We start from the raw sequence: 21,995 nt of genomic DNA, 5'->3' as shown, positions 1-21,995 counted from the left end.
GTGCCCGCAGCCTGCTGCAGGGGGTGGGTTTTGGGCTGGGGTCCCCTGTTGGGAGGCAGGGGCTGCTGGGCTGCCTGCTGGGGAGAAGACACAGTTGGGGCACAACGCTTTATTTTTTTTTAATTTCATTTTTATTTTACCTATTTCTTTAGTTTTTATTGTCTTCAATGTTCTCCCTTATTTTTTTTCTCTGCCTTATTTTTTTTCTCCCCCTTATTTTTTTTTTCTTTTTTTTTCTCCCCCTTATTTTTTTTTCATTTTTTTTTCTCCCCCTTATTTTTTTTTCATTTTTTTTCTCCCCCTTATTTTTTTTTTCATTTTTTTTCTCCCCCTTATTTTTTTTTCATTTTTTTTCTCCCCCTTATTTTTTTTTTCATTTTTTTTCTCCCCCTTTTTTTTTTTTTCATTTTTTTTCTCCCCCTTATTTTTTTTTTTTTCATTTTTTTTCTCCCCCTAATTTTTTTTCTATTTATTTTTTTTTCTCCCCCTTATTTTACGGTTCTTTCACTTCACTTTTTCCCTCTTTTTCCTTTACTTCTCCCTCTTCCCTTAACTCCTTTACCTCCACCTCCCCCTTCCCCGTTCCCCCGGTGCCCGCGGCCTCCCCCCGCCAGGTGCCGCTGCCGATGGCGGTGCCGGGGCGGTTCCTTGGGCCCCCCCCGCTCCCTCCCCCGGCGATGGCGGCATCGGGGGAGCCGTACGAGGCGGTTCTGTGCGTGAAGCCGGCCGTGCACGTCTACCGCCTGCCCCCGCGGGCCTCCAACCGCGGCTACAGGTGCGGGGGGGTGCCCTGGGTCCCCTCCCCGGCCCCCCTGTGGGGACTTCGTCTCCTCAGCCCCCTCCTTGTCCCCACAGGGCCGCCGAGTGGCAGCTGGAGCGCCCGGCATGGAGCGGCCGCCTGCGCCTCACCGCCCGCGGCAGCACCGCCTTCATCCGCCTGGAGGACAGGGCCTCGGGTCAGGGGGGCTCCGAGCTGGGGGTGGGGGGGGGAGCTGAGGGCTCCGGGCTCCAAAATGGCTCCAAAATCCCTCATTTTATCCCCAGGGGTGGGGTGTGGTGCTGGGGGGCCGGTGCCGCGCCTCAGCGCCTCAGCCCTCGCCCCTCTGTGCTTGCAGGAGAGCTTTTTGCCCAGGCACCCGTGGAGCAGTTCCCCGGCATCGCTGTGGAGAGCGTGACGGACTCCAGCCGCTATTTCGTCATCCGCATCGAGGACGAGAACGGTGCGGGGCTGTGGGACATGGGGGTCATCCCTGAGCGCCTTCAGAGCCCGTCCTCCGTGGGAAGGGTTCCTCTGAGGGCTGTGCACAGGGACACATCGCCTCAGTCCTCCTCACGCCATCCTTCTTAACAAAACCCGGTTTAATCACAGTGTGAGGCCGCATCCACACGCACAATCGTCGCTGTGATCCCAGCCTCGGCCTTGACTCGCTCACCTTGATTTTAAAGCTGGATTTACTCTGTCCATAAATCCAGCCAGCAGGCTGGAGTAATGGTGTAAATGCATCTTGGCTGTCTGGAAGCACAGGCACGATTTTCTTCCTGCCTTGCGTGACAAGCCCTGCTGACAGCATGAAATTGCTGCCCCTCCTGGGAAGTTGGTGGCAGTTCCCTTTCTGTGGAGAAGGAAGGAAGACGTCCAGCTCCTGTCCTGCTGTCACCATGGGGGTTGTGAAGCGGGGCTGGCTCCTGGCTCCTGCCATGTTGTGTGATTCCAGCCTTTCCTCTCGTTCCCCAGGCCGCCGAGCTTTTATTGGAGTCGGATTTGTCGACCGAGGGGATGCTTTTGACTTCAACGTAGCTCTGCAGGACCATTTCAAGTGAGTTTGGGCCTTTCCCTTTGTCCTCTCGGTGGTTTCACGCGGTGGCTGCAGGTGTTCACCAGAAGCGCTGGGGGCAAGGAAGCTGCTTTGCTTGCTTCAGGTTCACTCGAGCAAGGCAGCACGGCGCCAAGAGCTTTACAGGTGGAAACTTCTCTCTCTGCTCAGCCTTTATGCAGGCTGCTTTCTGTCTCTGATATTCCCCAGTCCGTATTAGTGGACTCCCAAATAGTTCAAGACTGGGTAAATTCCCCCATTCCTTTCTTTCCCTTTGTTTCACCAGTATGCAGCCACTCGAGGGACTGGGACGCAGCTCAGCTCGCTCGCTGCCAGTCCCTCCGAGCAGGGGAAGATTTGTCTGGCAGGATTTGGGCAGGGTTTGCCTGGCAGAGCAGCAGGCAGGCTGTTGACCCGTCCTTTTCTGTTTTCTTTCCTTCCTGCAGGTGGGTGAAGCAGCAGAGCGAGCTGGCCAAGCAGGCCGAGAACCCTGACCAGGGACCCAAACTGGACCTGAGCTTCAAGGAGGGGCAGACCATCAAACTGAACATTGCGGTGAGGGCTTTTTCTGGTTAAATCCACTCCCAAAATTGTCCTTTGCACGCTCCTCAGGGGGAATCTCACCTTTCTGGCCTGTAGCTGAGGTGTTTTAGGGAGGCTTCAGATGGGTGTCTGCAGTCCTGCGTGGCTCTGCTGGTTTGCCTCACCAGCCCTCAGCTCTCTTTGGGCAGTTTGATTGGAAAGATTTCATATTTATTTCATATTTCATATTTATCTGTCTTTTGTTCCAAAGACAGATAAATATGAAGTATAACATACAAAAATCACACCCAGTGGTTTTGATGATCGTCCTAGAAACGTGGAGGGGAAACATCACCAAACCCCTTCCTTTCTTCCTAGCATAACGGGAAGAGGAAGCGTGAAGGACGTTCCCTTGCTCTCTCTTGCTAGCCCCGTTTCTTGTCAGGTGTGAACTATTACTTCTTGGGGCTGCAGGCTTGAGCCGAGCTGTCTGCTGCCACGCTCAGCCCTCGCAGCCTGCTTCTCCCTGCTGCTGCGGTTGGGCGGCACAAGAGGAAGCAGCGACTTGGTGCTGAAATCCCCTGGTGGGAGGAAGCCCGCTGAGAGCTGGCGGTGGCACGCTGTGCGCAGCGGTGCGCAGAGGGGTGTGTTACAGCTCCCAGGCACAGAACCGTCTGTGGGGATTCACAGATTAAAAAAAAACATCCTTGGTTTCACCCCAGTTGCTGCACTAGCAGTGGGACAACGAAGCACAGCAGTCTTTTCCCCCTTGCTTGTAAGCCTTGGCTGGGAGGGAGAAGAGGAATCACCCTCGAGTTCTGGATTTAAATGTGGTACCACCTAAGTTCCCCTCTCGTGTCCTCTTTCAGAATATGAAGAAAAAGGAAGGAGCAACGGGGAACACCAGGCCACGTCCCGCAGGTCCTGGGGGCCTGAGCTTGCTCCCGCCACCTCCTGGAGGAAAATCATCTTCCTCTGCAGCTTTTCCTTCTGGAGAGCAGCCGTCGTCCTCGCTCTCTGCGCCTGTCCAGCTTCCAGGCACACCCATCACAGGTCTGTGTCACCTGGAAATGGTTGCAAAGCTCTTTAAGCTGAGTTTCATCCGTCGAGATCTGTTTGGAAAGATTTTAATAGCACGCCCTGATGCTGCTGCAGAGCTCCTCCTGCAGGAGGAGATGCTGTCAGTGCCCGGTTTGATGGGGAGAAGGGGTGATCACAAAGCTGCTCAGCCTGCCAGGCCAGAGCCAAGGCAGCATCCAGCTCTCTGACGTCCCCTAGCTGCTCAGAGCTGCTCTTTGCTTTGAGAGTTTTGGGAAGCAGACGCTTTGCAGAGGCCTTGCACAATTTAAAAGCTGAAAAGACGGTGGGGTCTGAACCCCACTGCACAAACCCTGACCCCTCCTGCCTGGTCTTTGACCATCTGTGCGCAGCACAGAGCTGGGTGCTCGTTGGTGCTGGGAAGGTGAAGGTGCAGCCTCGAGCTGAGAAATAAGAGTCGGCAACAACAGATTTTTCTTTTTCTCCCTTCTTTCTGCCCCTCTGACCTCCCTGGCTGCTGGCAGACTCCCTCCTGTCCTGGCCGCAGCCCGCTGCTGCTCCCGCTGCCCCTGCCACCGACGCCTGGGGCGACTTCACCAAAGCTTCAGGGTGAGTCGTGTGGGGTTTGTGGGTTGTGTGGGCCGTACCTGCAGCACTAGGGCACACCTGGCCGGGCCAAATCCTGCTGGTTTTAGTGCTGCTGGAATAACCTAACGGGGCGGGGGCACTGCTCCACCCCTGCAGGGTTTGGATGATCACAGGCTGGGGGCGTGCTGCGCTGTGCTGGGGGGGCTGTGGGGTGCTGAGCAGTTATGGGGCGGCACCGGAGGACCCGTTCCTCACTGTGCTGCGTGCCCGGCCATTCAAGCAGCCCCATGGGGTATCTGACAGCCTTTTTTCCCTCTCCTTCTCCCTCCAGGTCAGCGTCTAACCAGACACAGGCGAATGCCGGCTGGGTGCAGTTCTGAGCCAGCCCCCTCGTCCGCTCTGCCCCGCGCGGGTGCTGGGGGAGGATCACACAGATTCCACGGGACCAAAGCAGGGGAGGGAGGTGCTCCCTTCCCCTCAGAGCTAGCATGCTGCTTCAGGGCACCCCGCACCTCGTTTCTGGTGGCATTGTACTCCCCTAGTCTTCCCCAGGCAAGAAGTGAGACCCCCAAGCCCGGCGCTGGGGTTAAAATGCAGAAGTAGGAGCTGGAGAGCAAACGAGCACGTGCCTTAAAACACTCTGTGCCAGTGCCCTCAAACGTGGGGGCTCTTTTATTTTCTGCCTGGCTCGCAGCGAACCTGTGAGGCTTCAGTGGTCTTTTCTGTGCCTTCCTTCCCCTCTTACTGCACTAACACGGCTGCAGGAAGCCAGCAGCTTCATCGCCCTGCGTCTCCTTAACGGCCTGAGGGCGGGAAGGTGCTCAGAGCTCTGCTGGAGGGCTCTGATTTGTTTGCAGTGCCTTTGCTGGCCGATTTGGGCAATTTTTTACTAGAAGCCTATGCAATAGAGGCGGGTTGTGGTGTGCAGCATAGGGCTGCCTCCGTCACAGCCCCCTCAGAGACTTCCCCGCTTTCTCCTCGTGTATTTGTGAAATCTTTCCTCTCTGGCAAGCAGCAGGGCACATCCTCCTGGAGGCTTCCTGCGTGCAGAATCCTGCTTTATCTCCCGCTCCCGGAGGTGCCTTTGCATTGTGCCAAGCGTCCTGCTCTGAGCGTCCTGCGGGGTGCTGAGCATCACCTGATGGTTTCTGAGCACTTCCCTGGAGGGGGAGAGCAGGGCTGCTGCCTGGAGAGAAAGGCGAGCGCAATGCTGAAATTCTTTCTTGCTCCAATCAGGGTTTTTCCCCTCTATTTTGAAGATATATTTTTACTTTTTGCAGGCATTTTATTAATCAAATCTATGCAATGAAGGACAGACTTGGTTTCTTTAACAGAGCTGGGCTTGAGATTCCTCTTTAAAAAATAAATATTTTCTTACCTATTTATATTAAGGTGAAGGCCTTCCACAGCACGAAGTTCTATTTTTTCAGTGTTTCAGACTTTTTATTATTTCCATTTTCAACTGGAGGGTAAGCATTTGCATTTCAGAGCTTAACTTTGCCTGGCGGCACGCGGGACCAGGTGAGAAATGTGACACTTGAAAGCGAACAATAAAATCATCTGGATGCCAAATGTGACGTTTTTACACCCAGGGAGTTGCCCGTGTGGGTCGGAGTGGCCGTGAGGCTTCCCGAGGTGGGGAGGAGATGCTTGGGAATGGTTTTGTGCTGTCCCCTCCTTCCTGGTGTCGAGGAAACGGCGTGGGGCACTCGCCAGCGAGGCACAACAGACGGGTGTTGCTTAGCAGTGGCTTTGCAGGGCGTGAGGGACTGCGGGCAAAGCAGGTAAGGGGAGAAGCGGGGAGATGAGGCCTCGTGTGTCCCCGGAGCCCATCGGGGAGCCTCGGGGCAGCTCCTGCACGGATGTTTTAAGAATCAGGACCTGAGACGAAAGCTGTGGCAGCAGGACGTGTAAATCCTCATTCCCATCTGCTTGCCCTGGCGTGCTCTCTCCTTTGCTGTTAATCCGTGGCTCGAAGGGGCTGCGGGGAGGTGAAAGGGCACTTTCCCTCCTCGGGGGGGGGGCAAACAGAGGCTGGGAAATGCCTGGAGGGTGAACCCGTGTGGGACCCGAGGCTGGAGTGATGGTTTCACAGCGGGGATGCCTCCAGCCACAATGCTCATCCTGCAGCCCCCAGCAGGGGTGGTGCCGCAGGGGATTTTGAGCTCTGATGGATTGACCGGAGCGGTTCCTTGCCGGGCGCACACCCTGCGGGCACTTTGCTCGCTGGGGGCAGAAAGTGGCGCCCCGTGGTCCCCCCGGGGTGACAGCAGCTCCCCGGGGGCAGTCACGGTGGGGGAGCTGCGTTGGGGGCTGTGTCCCCGAGGAGGTGACACGGCAGCGCCGAGCAAAAGGCTTCCCGCAGCAACCTGGCACGCTCGACCCGGAGCTTTTTCCTGCCAGAGCAAACCCCTGGGCTTTAATGAGCTTAACGAGGCCGGGCTTCATTAGGGCTTAACGAAAGGGCTCCTCTCCCCAAGGCTACCAGGAGATCCCAAGCTTGGGGAGCCGCATCGGGGGATGGCAGAGCAAAGTAAGCGCATTTCCACCACTTCGGGGCACGGGGGGTGCTTGGCACTGCTCTTTGGTATTGTTTGTTTTTTTTTTTTGCCCTACCAAAGAATTCTCCTCCCTTCCTGCTCTGCAAGCAACAAGCCTCGCTTGCTTGTTTTGATTTGCAAAACTCTGGCTTTGCAAATATCCCGTGGTTTCTCAGCAAAGGCTGCAGCAGCGCTTGGCGGAGGCGTTAGGACCCCCGAGGCATGCGGACACGGCCAGGAAGAGGAGGGCCCCAGCCTGGGAGGGGAAGGCGAGGATTTCGGGCTAATCCTGGCCATGCATCCGCTTTCCGCTTGCGGAGCGGAAGCAAAGCCTCAAAAAACCAGGCTGGGATGGGGGCACGGGGCTGCTGAGAGCAGAGGAAAGGGGGGGAGCCCATGAGCACGCCGAAGTCGGAGGCTGCGATCGAGGTGGGGACTCGCTGCGCCTCTCGCGGGAGCAGCCGCCGAGCAGTTTTGGTGCTGCAACCGGCAGATTTGCAGCGGGTTTTGCAAAAATCTGCAGTTGCAAAACCTGCGGTGGTGAAGGCTGCCATCGCAGGAAATACGATGGGCAAAACTGCTGCAAATCTGCCGTCACAAAACTGGGGGGAGAAGAGGGTGAGGGAACAAAGCAGCTCGTGGTGGCAAGGCGCAGGGACCCCCCCTGCGTCCGGATCCATCCCCTGAGCCTTGTCCCCTCCCGCAGCGGCCGTCCCCGGGGCCATGTCCTCGCTGCTGTCCCTCCAGGAGGAGAACCGCATCCTGCAGCAGGAGCTGTCGCGCCTCGAGGACCTGCTGGCTCAGAGCCGCGCCGAGCGCGATGAGCTGGCCATCAAGTACAACGCCATCAGCGAGCGGGTAGGTCGGCTGCCCGCCCGGCCCCACAAATCCACCCGTTTTGGCCCCAAAACGCATCTCCCCAGCATCTCCGAGCGGTGCCGGGGTGCCCACAACGTGCCGCTGATGGAGATGTCGGCGCCCGGCGTGCTGGGGCTTGTCCTGTGGGACGCACAAAGCATCCCCGTGCCACCCCCGTGGTGCTCACCCCCCTGCCTTCTTTTCTGCACCGTGGTGACAGGGGCAGAACGAGGCTTTTGGCCAGGCAGGCGTTGCCTGGGGAGATGCAAAACTTGGCCGGTGCACGCTGAGTTCGGCCGGGGCAGCCCAAGCTGGGGTGCAAACCCCTCCGTGCGTGCCTGGTTATTAAAATCCCAAGCAAACAGCCCCAAAATACCCAAAGGGAAAATTGCTGCCTCCATCCCCTTGTGGCCAGAGTGCTGAAAGATGCTTTATTCACCAGCAAAACTGGTGCCAAGCTGCTGGGCCCCCCCAGTCCTTGAGGCTGGGCTGTTTCTCAAAGGCAAATTCTTGTTGCAAAATTGGGGTGTGTGGGGTGCGTGGGGTGTGTGTGTCTCTGCCGTGCGGGGTTTGCAGCTGCAGGACAACCCCAAAGCAAGGCCGAATTTGCCGGATCGGGGTGCTGGCACACAGAGGGGGACCTGGGGGTGGTGCTTTGTGTTTTAACATCCACAAACGAGCGGCTCTGGGGGTGCTGCACCCCACGGCAGCTGGAGCAGTCCCTGCGGCTGGAAGCGGGCGAGCGGGACGCGGCGGAGAGCCGGAGCCTGGCGCAGCACAACATCGAGCTGCGGCGGCTGCTGGACGAGGAGCAGGCTGCCTACAAGCGCAAGCTGCAGGCGTACCAGGAGGGCCAGCAGCGGCAGGCCCAGCTGGTGCAGAAGCTGCAGGCCAAGGTGGGTCCCCGCCGGGGGAACGGGGGCGTTTTGGGGTGGGGGGACGAGCACCAAAGGGTGGTTGTCCCCTTCGCCGTCCCCTCCATCCAGGTGCTGCAGTACAAGAAGAAATGCGGCGAGGTGGAGCAGCAGCTGCTGGAGAAGGCGACGGAGCTGGAGCAGGAGAGGCTGACGGTGAGCAGCAGAATGGGGGGGTCCCGGTGTCCCCCCCCTTTTCCCAACCAGCACCTCAAAGGGGCTGATGTCCCCGCAGAGCCAGCTGGACATCAGCGGCTCGCAGCTGGAGGAGGAGAGCAGCAACGAGCTGGAGAACGCGCTGATCCGGCTGGAGGAGGAGCAGCAGAGGTGCCGGAGGGGGTCCCCGGGGTGCCGGGTGCTGCGGGACCCCCCCGGGATCACCCCCTGGCCCTGCGCCCCCTCCCCCCAGGAGCAGCAGCCTGGTGCAGGTGAACTCGATGCTGCGGGAGCAGCTGGAACAAGCCAACGTGGCCAACGCGGCGCTGAGCGAGGACATCCGCAAGCTGACGGCCGACTGGACGCGGGCGCGGGACGAGCTGGAGCAGCGCGAGGCCGAGTGGAGGCGCGAGGAGGAGGTCGGGGACGTGGGGCTGCGGGGGGAGAATTTGGGGCCCTGGGGGATGCGGCACAGAGAGATGCAAAGCAGAAGGGGGGTGCACAGGGAGGGATGGGGCTGAGGGCGATGCGAGGTGGAGGGGGGCAGGGGTGCTGCAAGATATGGGGCTGGGGGACCTCAGGGGGAAGAATTAGGGGATGCAGAGCGGGGGGGGCTGTGTGGGGAGGGCTGGGGGGTGAGAGTGATGTGGGGCAGAGAGATGCAGTGTGGGGAGGGCTGTGGGACCGTGAGTGATGCTGCGTGGAGAAGAATTTGGGGCTGCAGGGTGTGTGGCACGGGGAGGGGATGCGGGGCAGGATGCAGAGGGGCTGTGGGGTGCGGGATGCAAAGCAGAGGGAGGCCGCACGGAGCGGGGCACGGTGCTGGGAGCGGGTCTGGGGGCTTCAGGGCACGGCGCAGGGAGGGGGCTGAGGGATGTGTGGGTGCCACCCGGCTGCCTTCAGAGGGATGGGGGCTGTGGGGCAGAGGGGTGCAGCACGGAGGGCACCCTGCTGCTTTTCTCCTGCCCCGACCCGACCCTGCCACCTCTCCATCCCCACGCAGTCCTTCAACGCCTACTTCAGCAACGAGCACGGCCGCCTGCTGACCCTCTGGAGGCAGGCGGTGGCTTTCCGCCGGCACTTCGGCCAGCTGCGAGCCGCCACCGAGAGGTCCGGGGGCTGCAGGAGCTGTGGATACGGAGGGGGAGAGATGGGGACATCGTGGTGGGGAGCCCCTCTCATCCCCATCCACCCCCTGGCGCAGGGACCTGGTGGAGCTGAGCCAGGAGGTGTCCCGTGCCGGCCGTGCCGCCCACGCCGCCTGCGTGCAGCTGGGAGCCCACCTGCGGCTGGCCGAGGGCCGGGCAGGGGCCGTGCGGGAGCAGCAGGCGCAGCAGCTGGCGCAGCTGGAGGAGCAGCTGGCGGCCAGGGCGCGCGACGCCGAGCTGGAGAAAACCGCGCTCGGGGACAGGTGGGGGTCCCGTGGGGGGTCACCGGGTGTGGGGGGTGCCCGGGAGGAGCTGAGCACCCACCGACGGGTGCTGGGCATCGCCTCGGCCAGGCTGGCGGAGCTGACGGCGGCCCTGGAGCGGCTGCGGGAGGAAGGTGGGGAGAAGGAGCGGGCGGTGGCGGCGCTGACGCTGCAGCTGCAGAAGATGGTGAGTGCTGGGGAGGCGTTTCTGGTGCGTGGGGATGCGTGTGCGCCCGGCTGGGGTGCAGCGCGTGCTCAGACGTGACCCCCAGCGCACACCCACCGGGGCACGGTGGAAGCTTTGTGCTGCGCACCGTGCACACCAGCACCCCGTGCACGCTGGGGCAGGGCATGTAGGAAACCAGGATGCGCGTGGGGGTGCAGGGCGCAGCGCCCAGCCAGGACGCGGTGTGCAACACCAGGGTGCGAGGCGTGATGTGTGCTGGGGGTGCAAGGCACGATGCACGCCGGGCGCTTTGTACACCCAGGGCGTGGTGCACGTTGCACGCCAGCCATGTGGTGTTTCACAGGAGGCCTCTCGTGCTCAGGAGCCATCGGCAGAAGAGGTGCAGGCGCTGCGCGCGGAGGTGGAGCTGCTCCACCAGACGCTGCAGGACGTCACCCAGGTGCCCCCAGCCCTCCCCTGCACCCCCCCACTGCTGCCACCCTCTCCGTGCCTCAGTTTCCCCTCCCGTGGTGGTGCCACAGCAGAGCGCTGTCTCCATCCCTCGCAGGCGGTGCTGGCGGATGACCCTGGGTCCCCGACGGAGGCTCCGAGGCTCCCCTGCCGCAGCCTCTCGCCTGCTGCAGCTGCGGCCACGCTGGGGGCTGTGCACGGAGCCCTGCGGCGCCGGCACTTCCAGCTGCAGGTGAGCGAGGAGGAGGAGGAGGAGGAGGAAGATGGGTGTGGGGGAAGACGGATGGGTGGATGGATGCACGGAGGATGGGTGGAGGAGAATTGGGGATGGATGGATGGAGGGGCAGGGCATGGAGACGGACGGACGGACGGACGGACGGATGGATGGATGGATGGATGGAGGACAGTGGAAAGGGGGATGGATGGACAGGGGCTGGATGGATGCCTGGAGGATGGATGGAGGAGGATGGCTGGATGGACAGACAGATGGGAGGACAGATAGATGGATGGACACGGGGTCAGGCGGATGGGAGGGCGGGCGGCTGGATGCACAGAGGAAGGATGGAGGAGAAGGGACAGAAGGCTGGGAGGACAGAGGACAACCGCTGACCCCGTTGCTCCCCCAGGAGGCCCGGGAGGTGTCGGGGAGCCTGCGGCGGGAGCTGGGGGACAGCGAGAGCCGGCGGGCGGCCCTGGAGCAGCGGCTGGAGCAGCTCAGCGCCGAGGCTGGGGGCTGCCGGCGGGCGCAGGACGAGGCCGTGCGCGAGGCCGCCCGCCTGCGCGCCGACATCGAGCTCCTGCGCAGGTACCCCCTGCCTGTCCGTCTGTCCATCCGTGGCCTCTGTCCCTGCACACCCTCCACCTGCCTGTCCCCACGGCGTGTCTGTCTGTCCGGCAGCGAGCGGGGCCGCGTGGAGCAGGCGCTGGCGGCGGAGCAGGCGCGGGCGGGGGTCCTGCAGCGCAGCGAGGCCGAGCTGCAGCGCCGCGGCCGGGGGCTGGAGGAGCAGCGGGACGAGGCCGCCCGTGCCGCCGAGGCTGCGCGCCAGCAGCTGGAGCACAGGTGGGGACCCCCCCGGTGCTGAAACACCCCCCCATGGGGCTGCAGAATAGTGCCTCACCCCTCCCGTGGGTGCTGCCCCCCCCCTCCGTGGGTGATACCCCCATGGGTCCTCCCCATCCAACGGGTGCTGCCCCCCCCAGTTGGTGCTCTCCCCCCAGTGGGTGCCCCCCCCAATTTGTGTCCCCCCGTGGGTGCCCGCAGCCAGCAGCAGCTGGAGCAGCTGGAGGGGCAGCGGGCGGCGGCGCAGCAGGAGCTGCTGCAGGCGCGGGAGGCGCTGAGCCGGGCGCAGCTGGAGGCCGAGGTGGCGCGGGGCGAGCGGGCGGCGCTGGACGAGGCGCTGGCACAGGTGGGTGGCAGAGCCCCCGCGTCCTCCCCGGGGACGTTTGTGTCCCCAGACCCTGTGTGCATCGCCCCCGGAGACATCTGAATCCCCAAATGGCACATGTGTGTCCCTGGGGGCAGCCGTGACCCCGAGCTCCCCTGCGTCCTCCCTTGGGACATCCAGGTCCCCAAACCCCATCCAGGTCCCCAAACCCCACACACGTCCTCCCTGGGGGCCATCTGCACCCTCGATCCCCCTGCATGCCCTGTGGGGTTAGCCACAGCCCCACATCCCCCTGCATCCTTGGGACATCTGCGTCCCCATCCCCCCTACATGCTGCTGGGGCCACCTACGTCCCCAGAACCTCATGTGCACCCTCCCTAGGGACACCCACACCCCCAGCCCCTCTGCATCCCTCCTGGAACCATGCACATACCCCCAGCCCCTCTGTGCATCCCCAAACCTCATGTGCGTCCTCCCTGGTGCTATGCACATCCCCAGATCCCTGCGTGTCCTCCATGGGGACATCCAGGTCCCCAAATCCTTCTGTGAATCCACAAACCCCATGGGTGCTTTCCCTTGGGCCACATCCCCAGCCCCCTGACGTGGTCCCTGGGGGCACCCCCATCCCCAAACCCTGCTGTGCATCCTCCCTGGAGCCACCCCTGTTCTCGGTCCCAGGCTCAGGGCAGCAGCGCGGAGCTGGAGGCAGCGCTGCAGGAGGCGCGGGCGGAGGCAGCCCAGCTGCGGGAAGCCCTGGCACGGGGCAGCGAGCTGTCGGCCAGCCTGGCCCGGGATAAACGAGAGCTGAGCCGGACCCTGGCGGGGCTGGAGGAAGAGCGGGAGGCGGCCGGGGAGGCGACGCGGGCGCTGGAGGGGCTGCGGGCACGGCTGGGGCAGCTGGAGCGAGGCCGGAGGGACGTGGAGGCCGAGAGGCTGGGCCTGGAGCGGGCGCGCAGGGCGGCGGAGAGGGGCTGCGAGGGGCTGCGGGCAGAGCTGCGGGCACTGCGCGGGCAGCAGCAGCAGCTGCGGGAGCGGCTGGGGCAGGTGCGGGGCTGGGAGGGGTTGGGGAGGTGCTGGGGGCGATTGGGGGAGGTGGGGAGGGAGCTGGGGGTAATTGGGAGGGTGCTGGGGGAACTGGGAGGGTGCAGGGTGCAATTGGGAGGGATGGGGAGTGTGCGTGGGGCAATTTGGGGAGGTGGGGAGGATGCAGAAAGCAAATGGGAGGGTGCTGGGGGAACTGGGAGAGCGTGGGAGGAAACTGGGAGGGTGCAAAGGGCAATTGGGAGTGATGGAGAGGATGCAGGGGGGTCACTGGGATGGGTGGGGAAGGTGCTCGGGGCAATTGGGAGGGTGCTGGGAGGGTGCATGGGGTAATTGGGAGGATGCAGGGGGCAACTGGGAGGGATGGGGAAGGTGCGTGGGGCAATTGTGAGAGTGCTGGGGGAACTGGGGGGATGCAGGGGGTAACTGGGAGGGAGGGGCTGGATGCTGGAGGCAACTGGGAGGATGCTCAGCTCAGCCAGGAGGGTGCGTGGGGCAACGGGGCGGGCGCAGCGGGTCACTCGGAGGACGGGGAAAGGCTCCCGGGGAGCAAGGGGGACCGGGAGGGCGCGCGGTGGCCACGGGCGGAGGCGAGGGGTGCCCGTGGTGCTGCGGCCGCAGGCGCTGGAGGAGCAGAGCGCGGCGGGGGAGGCGCTGGCACAGGCCCGGGGCGAGCAGGAGCGGCTGAGCACGGCGCTGGAGCGCGCCACGCAGGAGCGCGAGGGGCTGGCCAAGGAGGCGGCCAGCGTGGCCGTGCAGCTCGCCGCCGCCCAGCGCGACGCCCGCGCCTGCAGCCAGGAGGCGGACGGCCTCAGGTGGGTGCCCCCTGCCCCGACCCGCTGCCCGCTGCCCACCACCCGGCCGAATTTCGGCAGCGTGTGTCGTCCCGGGGTGGCAGGGCGGAGAAGGCGGCGCTGGAGACCGGCCTCTTCGAGGCACAGGAGGAGCTCGGGCAGCTCCGCGCACGCGGCCAGCAGCTGGAGGCTGAGGGACGGGCACTGCGCGTGGCCAAGGAGGGGCTGCAGGGTGAGTGGGGCGCTCGTCATCCCATCCAGCCTTGGTCACGGCGCTTCCCGGCTTGGTTTTGGGGCGGCAGCCTTGGGCACATCACTTAGCTCAATTTTGGGGACCAACATCCTTGGTCACATCACTTACCTGCTCAATTTTGGGGATTGATCCTTAATCACGTAACTTTTCTGCCCAGTTTTGGGGCGGCATCCTCAGTCGCATCACTTAGATCAGTTTTGGGGGTTTGGAGCCCTCGTTCCCACCACCCACCCGCCCAATTTTGGCCCCGGCAGAGGAGCTGGGCACCGTGCGGCAGCGGCTGGCAGTGGCGGAGCAGGAGGCGGTGAACCTGCGCGGGACCCAGGTGGCACGCGAGGACGAGCTCGAGCGGCTTCGGGGAGAGAAGGTGGGCACCGGTGGGCTCCAGGGAGATGCTGATTTGTGGGAGGGGGGGGCCATGCTGATTTTGGGGGTGGTGATACAGATTTGGGGTAGGGCGATACTGAATTTGGAGAGCAGTGCAGATTTTGGAGGGCGATACAGAATTTGGAACAATATTTCCGAGGCGATGCCGTTTTGGGGGGAGGAGCGAGAGTTTGCCAAATTTCGGGCTGATGCCGATTTTGGCTCGGTGCTGATTTTGGGGGACCGGTGCCGCTTTTGGGGCGCAGCGGGAGCTGGATGCGGAGCGGGGCCGCTTGGTGCGGGAGCAGGAGGAGCTGGCGGCCGAGCTGGCGGCGGCGCGGACGCAGCACGACGAGGGGCTGCTGCGTGCCGAGAGCGAGAAGCAGCAGGTGGGTGTCGGGGCCTCCCCCCGCCCCGTGTCCCCAGTGTCCCCCATGTCCCCGGTGTCCCCCAGCCCCGTCTGAGCGTGTCCCCGTGCAGGCGCTGGCGCTGCAGGAGGAGGAGAAGGCGGCGCTGGCGGGGACGCTGGCGGGGCTGCAGCAGAGCCTGGCCGAGGCCACGGCCGAGCTGGAGCGGCAGCGGCACGAGGCCACCGGGCGCCACGAGCAGCAGCAGGTGGGTGAGGGGGGGGCTGGGACCCCCCCGGGCATGGCACAGGCTCCCCCACTGCAAACCCCGTGCTCTGGGGTTGCAATGCCCCACGTCTGGGTGTCCCCCCATTGCCCAGCCCTCACCTCCTGCCCTGCTGTGAGCTCCCCAAGCCCCCACGATTTGCAATCCCCCCCCCATCTCCCCATCCTTGCAACCCCCTGAGACCCTTCTCGCTCACACCCCCCCCCCAGCCACCCACCCCAATCCCAACTCGAGCCCCCCAGTTTCCAGCTGCCCCCTCCCCATTGCAAGCTCCCCGGTGCCCAGCCGGGGCAGGGAGGCTCGGGGGGGGTTCAGATATTTGTGCCCCCTCCCGCAGAGCCTGGCTGCGGAGCTGCACACCCTGCGGGCACAGGCGGAGGCCGCGGCGGAGGCCCATGAGCGGGAGGCCAAAGCTCTCCGCGAGCAGGTGGTGGCGGTGGCCAAGCAGCGCGACGGCGCCCTGCGGGAGGTGAGACCCCCTCTGCCCCTATCCCTTCCATCCTGCCCCCCAAAAAAATCCTCCTCCACCCCTTGAACCCCCGGCTGCAGGCGGAGGAGGTGCGGGCGCAGCTGCAGCTGGTGGCGGAGGCGCGGGCAGCAGGGCAGCAGGCGCTGCTGGAGGCGCAGCGGGCGGCACAGGAGAGCCGCGAGGGCCGCGAGGCGCAGCGCAGGCAGGCGCAGGAGGCGCGCAGGGCGCTGGGCGACGAGGCCAGGGAGAAGGAAGCCCTGAGGCGCTCCAACGAGGAGCTGCGGGCGGCCCTGCGGCGCACCGAGGGCGAGCGCATCAGGTGCGAGGGGTGCTCGGGGTCATGGGGGTGCTGGGGGTTCCCCGGAGTGGGATGCTCGGGGTGGGAGAGGCGCGGGAGGGGGAGGTGTCCTGCAGGGCGATGCTTGGGGTCGGGGGATGCTCAGTTTGGGTGGTGCAAGGCATCGGAGGGGGATGCTCGGGACTGGGGGGGTGCTCGGGGTGGGGGGGTTGAGCTGAGCAGGATGCCTGGGACAAGGGGGTGGCCGAGCTGGGAGATGGTGGAGATGGTGCAGGGCCTTGGAGGGCAATGCTCAGGCTGGGGAGGGTTCCTGGGACAGGAGAATTCCCCATTTGGGAGGTGCTTGGGGTGGTGAGGTGCCTCGGAGTGCTGCTTGGGGTCGGGATGATGCTTGGGGTCAGGGCGATGCTCAGGATGGGGGACACCGCTCGGGGCAGGGGAACGCCCAGTTTGGGAGATGCTTGGGGTGGCGAGACGCTTTGTGGGGTGACACTTGGGGTCGGAGCGATGACGAGGATGGGAGGACCCCCCCAGGGCAGGATGCCTGGGACAGGGGCTGCTCAAACGGGGAAATGTGCGGGATGCAGCAACGCCTCGGCGGGTCAGCACAAACATTTGTGGCCGAGGCGATGCCTTGGCGGGGGGACGGGGAGGACGGGCACCAGCCCCCTCCTCCGCCAGCCCCTCTCCCCCTTTTTTGGCAGCCTGAAGCGGGCCAGCGAGGAGAAGGAGCAGCGGCTGGCGCTGCTGGCGGGCGGGCAGGCGGCGGCGGCCAGGGAGACGGAGAGGCTGCGGGGGGCCCTGCGGCAGCTGGAGCACGACCGCCTCGAGGCGCGCCGCGAGCTGCAGGAGCTGCGCCGGCAGGTGAGGAGGGGGCGGCGGGGGGACCCCCGCCCCGGCTGGGATAGTGCTGGGTGTGGGTGGGTGTCTGGGTGTCCATCTGTCTGTCTGGAGCCGCCTCCCCAAGCCCTGCGTCGTTTTCTTGGGCAGGTGAAGGCGCTGGACAGTGAGAACAGCAAGAAGAGCAGGGAGCTGGAGGAGCTGCAGGCACGCGTGGCCCTGGAGGAGCAGCGGGAAGAGGAGAGCCGCCGGGAAGCCTTCGGCCTCAGGAGGAAGGTGGTGGAGAGCGAGGCTGGCATGGAGGCCACCAGGAAGGAGGTGGGGTCCCCAAGTGTCCCCATCGCCCCCACGCCCACCCCGTGTCCCCGTGGGTGCCCCTGCTGCTCCGTCGCTTGGTGCCGTGTGTGCCCCCATCATCCCCTCTCAGCCCCTGATGTCCCCATTGCCCTGCTGCTCTGTCCCTGGGGGTCCCCCCCCCTCCTTGCTCCATCCCCTGCATCCCAATCACCCCGCATCATGTGCCACCTGCATCCCTGGGCGTCTCCCTGTTGCTCCATCCCCTACAACCCAGGGCACCCCCATCGCTCCCTCCCTTGCATCTCCACCACCCTTTTGCTCTGTCCCCTGCACCCTGGGCATTCCCCATTCCCTCCCCACGCCCCCAGCACCCCGTTTCTCCCCGCCCCGCACCCCAGCCCTACCCCTCGCCTCCTTCCCCCAGCTCCAGCACCTGCAGCAGAGGCTGTCGGAGGCGGAGGGCGAGTTCCAGCAGCGGGAGAAGGATCTGTCCCGCAGCCTGGAGGAGGCTCGCGGCCACGAGAAGAAGCTGCTGGCCGATGCCCGCAACCTGCAGCTGAAGATGGAGGCGGCGCGGAGCGAAGCGGCCGAGCTGAGCCTGCGCCTGAGCGCGGCTGAGGGCCGGGCGCAGGGGCTTGAGGCTGAGCTGGCCCGCGGCGAGGAGCAGCGCCGGGCTGCCGAGACGCGCCTGGGCAGCCTCCAGTCCGCCCTGCGCCGCACCATGGGCATCGGCCGGGCCCGTGCTGCTTCCCTGGGCAAGGGTGAGAGCACCCCGGGGCTGCCCTTGCACCCTAAACCTTGCTTTAAGGCCCCATCTGGCGGCGTGTCCCCCCCCGTGCCACTCTGTCCATCTCCTTCCAGGCGGTGCCACGGAGGGGACGGGGACCCCTGGCTCGTCCCCGGACCCCGATGCGGCCACCGAGCCCGAGGTGGTGCGGGCAGCGCTGCGGGATTTCCTGCGTGAGCTGCAGGACGCCCAGCGGGAGCGGGTACGGCCTTCCTCCTGCCCCTGCCCTGCGTGTCCCCAAAAAGCTCCTTTCTCGCCCCGTTTTCTCACCCCAGGAGGAGCTGCGGGTGCAGGTCTGCAGCCTGGGACAGCGGCTGGCAGAGGCGGAGGCGGAGCGGGACGGAGCCGGTGCCCGGGCACTGCAGCTGCAGAAGCTGGTGGCTGAGAGTGAGGAAGGTGATGGGGGTGGTTTTGGGGTGGATTCCCCCAGATTACTCGGTTTTGGGTGCTGCAAGCAGGTTTCATCTCCCTGCGACGTGTGGCTGCTTGGGATTTGGGCACGCGGCGGGGCATCGTGGCCAGTGGGTGCTTTGGGGGAAAATGGGGCGGGGGTGGTGATGCTGCACTCAAATGCTGCATGCTTTGTGGGTTTTCCCATACACATCCCAAAATACTAGCAGAACTACTAAAAAAACATAACAAAATAAAGGATAGAGTCCCCGTAAAGCCCAGTAAAATTGGAACCCCCCCCCCGTGCACCCCAGTAGAACCGGTGAAACCCCCACGCATCCCGCACAAACCCCGGTAAACCTGTCCGACCCCACTCGTGCGCGCCCCACAAGCCCCATCTGAGGTTTGCAACCCTCGGTGTGGCTGCGGCAGGGCGGCGGGGCGCCGACGGCAAGCTGGGCAGCGCGCAGGCTGCTCTGCTGCTGCAGGAGGAGACGCTGCGGCGGGGCGAGCGCGAGCGCCGGGCGCTGCTCGAGAAGGTGTCGGCGCTGGAGCGCAGCTTGCACGCCGCCGAGGGCGAGCGCCGCTCCGCCCAGGTGGGCACCTGGGTCAAAACCCCCACCTCTCCCACCCCCCCCAGCTGCATGCAGCCTGGCATGCAAGATGCACACAACCTCCAGGCATGCTGCTTGCCAGCTTGCGCACCAGCTTCCATGCAAGGCGCTGGCACACAAACTGAGCGTGAGCTGCTTGGAAGCTCGCACACAAGCTTGTATGCAAGCTGCCCGCAAGCTGCTTGGAAGCTCGCACGCGAGCTTGTATGCAAGCTGCACGCAAACTGCTTGCAAGTTTGCATGCAAATTGCATGTCAGATGGACACAAGCTGCTTGCAAACAAACTGCACGCACACTGCTTTCAAGCTCGCACACGGATTGCACACATGCTGCTTGCAAGCGTGCAAAGTGCGCTCAAGACTCTTGCAAGCGTGCACACAAATGGCATGAATGCTGCTTGCACTTCAGGCTTGCATGCTCGCTGCTCGCAGGATTGCGTACAAAATGCTTGCAAGCTTGCACACACGCTGCTCCATCCCTTCCAGGAGAAGATGAGCATGGTGAAAGCCAGCGAGGCCAAGCTGGAGGAGGACAAGCGGCGGCTCAAGGAGGGGCTGGAGGCTGCGGAGAGCCGCGGAGCCCGGCTGGAGCAGCAGCGGCAGGCGCTGGAGGACGAGCTGCAGCGGGCACGGCTGGCTCTGGGCGAGCAGCAGGCGGAGGCACGGGTGCTGCAGGACCGTGCTGAGCTGCTCCAGAGGCAGGTACGGCCGGCTTGCAATCCCCACACCCATTGATTGCCTCCTGCGCTGAGCTGCGTCGGTTTTTATCGGTTTCCCACCCCGCTGGGTGCAGCTCGGGGAGAGCGAGCAGCGCGCCAGCACCTTGCAGCTCTCGGTGGAGCGTCTGAGCACGGTGCTGGTGGCCGAGGCTGAGAGCAGCTCGAAGGACCGTGCCCAGGGCTCGCCGCTGACCGACGGCAGCTCGGCCCCGCAGCGCCTGCAGCAGCTCCAAAGCGCCCTGACCGCCGGCGAGCTCGACCGGCGGATGCTGCAGGTGGGCATGGGCACCCCAGGGTGCGCGGGGACCCCCTGGGCTCCGTGTCACCGTGCGTGTCCCCGTGGCAGGAGATGCTGGATGCAGCCCGGCGGGCGCTTTCGGAGGCTCGGGAGGAGAAGAGCGCGCTGCGGGAGCAGCTGCGGGTGCTGCGGGGAGAGCGGGCGGCGCTGGAGCTGCGCAAGGAGGAGCTGGAGGCGCAGGTCCGGCGGCTGCAGGAGGTGGGAGCCCCCAGACTGCTGGCCTTACCCCCGGGGTGTGCTCTGTGCCCTTCTGCCCACCCCATACAGCCATATGGGAGCTGCAGGGTGTCCGATCCTGCCCCCCTGTTGCAGATGCTGTTGCAGCAGGAGGAGAAGGAGGCGGCGGCGCTGCGGGGGCTGCGGGCGGAGAAGCGGGGGCTGCAGGAGCGTGTGGGCAGCCTGCAGAGCTCCCTGAGCCAGCTGGAGGCCGAGCGGCGCGAGGCTGAGCGCTCCTCCCTGCGCCTCGAGAAGGACAACAGTGCCCTGAAGAAGACCCTGGAGAAGGTGAGCGCCCGCCGCCCCTCTTGGCACCCTTGGGTGCTCTCAGGGTTGCCCCCACGCCCGTGCACCTCTGGGGACACAAACACGGCCCCTCAATGGCTGGGTACCCAGGCTTGGTTCGCCCAGAAGCAGATTGGGCATGGCTATAAAAAAAGTCCTAATAGAGCAAAATCATTTCCCGAGCGCAAAATGCGCTTCGTGCAACGGGGGCACGGCTGCGCAGGGGGGGTGTGCGCCTGCACGCGTGCGTTTTGTGCACCGGAGCGAGGCGTGTGACAAAACAACGGGTTGTGCCCGCTCCTTGTGCACGCAGCTGGCGCGGGAGAAGCTGAAGACGCAGGAGGACTCGCTGCGGCTGGCGGTGCAGAAGGGCCGCCTGCACCGCTCGCTGGGCACGGCCGAGCAGGAGCTGGCGGAGGCGCAGAAGCACATCCAGGTGCTGCGGGTGGGTGCCCCCGGGCAGGGGACGTGGCCTCGTGCAAAGCCTTTGGCTGCGCTTTGGGTGCAGGCAGGGGCACCCTGGGGTGCTGCTTGCCTGCTTGGTGCGCCCTCGTTTTGCAGGGGGATGGTGCTGGGCTGCTTTTGGGGCTTGCTGCAGCTCGGGGAGGTGCTGGTGCTCACAGTGGGGTGCTGCCGGGCTCTTTCGGGCTCCTCCCCACCTTAGGGCCACCCAGCGCCCAGTTTTGGGGTGACCCCCTTGCGACTCACCCAGGCGCGGGTGTCGGTGCTGGAGCAGAGCCCCGGGGCAGCGCAGCAGCAGCAGCAGCAGCGGGCGCTGGATGCCCGTGACCGTGGCCACCACCCCCTGGAGCAGCAGGTGAGGGGGGTGCCGGGGCCGTGTCCCCCCCCCTGCAGCCCACCCAGGCACCCCCAAACTCACCCCCCCGTGCAGGTCGCGCTGCAGCAGGAGCAGGCAGCGCAGGAGCCCCGCCGCCACCCCAGCAGCATTTAGGGCCGTCGGGGTGAGCAGAGACCGGTGCAACTCAGCTCACGGGTGAGGGCCCCGCTGGGCTCAGCAAACACCTGTGGATTTTTTTTTCTCGACGTTCCCAAATCCCACTCTTCTCCAAAAAAAAAAGCATCGTGTTACCGCTGAGACAACACTAGCGTATTTTTGATACAGGGAGGGTTTTCCCCCTGTTTTTTCTACTGCAGTTTTTTTTATAACCAGGGATTGGAATTAGGACTTTTTGTAGTCCTGGGTGCCACCTGCACACAACGGGAGCAGCAGGAGCGCCGCGGTACCCGAGCGATCAGCTTCCAGTGCTGCCCCCGTGGTGGGATGCTCAACGGCTCCTAACTTTTCCTAACACCTCTTTTTTTAACAAAAACTAGTTTGTGCCAGGTTTTTTTGCACAAGTCATGCAGGACGGGGATTGTTATTTTTTTTCTACCACTATTTTTGGAGATATTTTTTTTTATTGGTGCTACTGGGGTCTGAATTTGGAGCTTGAGCCAGCAGCAGGCGTGAGTGCGGCCCCAACCCTTGTCCATCCCCTCTAACCCTCTATTAAACGTGCAGAAACCCAAACGGGCAGCCTGTGGTGAATTATTTCGGAATGGCAGCCTTTTGGTGGAGGTTCAGGACGCGTAACAAATTATTATTATTATTTATACCTCCTTGGGGGTGAGTTGCAGCGCTTTGCACAAGGGCTAAAGGGGAGAGTCTCAGCACCCCATTTTGGGGCTCTGCTCCTTGTTTGGGGCACTGGGAATTGTATCGGGGATAAAACCTGGGGCTCCTGCCCATGTGGGCACTTACAAAGCGGTGGAAGTGAAATGGGGGCTGGCTCAGAGGGAGCCCCACGCCCTGTATGGGGGCTGGATGAGCCC

At 64.0% G+C, this 21,995-nt stretch overlaps 2 protein-coding genes across 7 annotated transcripts; both read left to right on the top strand.

Moving 5' to 3' along the window:
- Positions 1–617: 617 nt before the first annotated feature.
- On the top strand, positions 618–5,534 carry NECAP2 (NECAP endocytosis associated 2). The gene is made up of 8 exons (XM_027443070.3): positions 618–775; positions 856–956; positions 1,116–1,220; positions 1,736–1,817; positions 2,261–2,369; positions 3,206–3,389; positions 3,899–3,983; positions 4,294–5,534. Exons 1-8 carry the CDS (start codon positions 627–629, stop codon positions 4,340–4,342), a joined length of 864 nt encoding a protein of 287 aa, XP_027298871.3. The 5' UTR covers positions 618–626; the 3' UTR covers positions 4,343–5,534.
- Positions 5,535–6,347: 813 nt separating this feature from the next.
- CROCC (ciliary rootlet coiled-coil, rootletin) lies at positions 6,348–21,699 on the top strand. 6 transcript variants are annotated; one of them, XM_072027042.1, is made up of 35 exons: positions 6,353–6,495; positions 7,209–7,360; positions 8,071–8,256; positions 8,347–8,430; positions 8,492–8,601; positions 8,684–8,849; positions 9,434–9,540; positions 9,635–9,841; positions 9,932–10,028; positions 10,372–10,467; positions 10,576–10,710; positions 11,105–11,283; positions 11,377–11,538; positions 11,740–11,884; positions 12,542–12,907; positions 13,526–13,719; positions 13,803–13,930; positions 14,206–14,318; positions 14,584–14,706; positions 14,798–14,932; positions 15,288–15,419; positions 15,500–15,738; positions 16,422–16,581; positions 16,708–16,875; positions 17,279–17,615; positions 17,716–17,843; positions 17,917–18,028; positions 18,464–18,627; positions 19,131–19,346; positions 19,438–19,638; positions 19,710–19,859; positions 19,974–20,165; positions 20,476–20,607; positions 20,875–20,979; positions 21,055–21,699. In XM_072027042.1, the coding sequence occupies exons 1-35, from the start codon at positions 6,483–6,485 to the stop codon at positions 21,112–21,114; spliced, it is 5,394 nt and encodes a 1,797-aa protein (XP_071883143.1). In that variant the 5' UTR covers positions 6,353–6,482; the 3' UTR covers positions 21,115–21,699. The 6 variants fall into 6 exon arrangements, with proteins under 6 accessions (XP_071883146.1, XP_071883143.1, XP_071883144.1 ...); XM_072027043.1 differs by having other exon boundaries at positions 17,917–18,037; positions 20,476–20,598; XM_072027041.1 differs by having other exon boundaries at positions 6,354–6,495; positions 17,917–18,037.
- Positions 21,700–21,995: the final 296 nt, after the last annotated feature.

This window comes from Anas platyrhynchos, chromosome 22 (assembly GCF_047663525.1).
Source record: "Anas platyrhynchos isolate ZD024472 breed Pekin duck chromosome 22, IASCAAS_PekinDuck_T2T, whole genome shotgun sequence".
NCBI classification, from domain to species: Eukaryota; Metazoa; Chordata; class Aves; order Anseriformes; family Anatidae; genus Anas; species Anas platyrhynchos.
The sequence above is the reverse complement of the archived record's forward strand: the minus strand, read 5'-3'. Positions and strand labels throughout refer to the sequence as shown.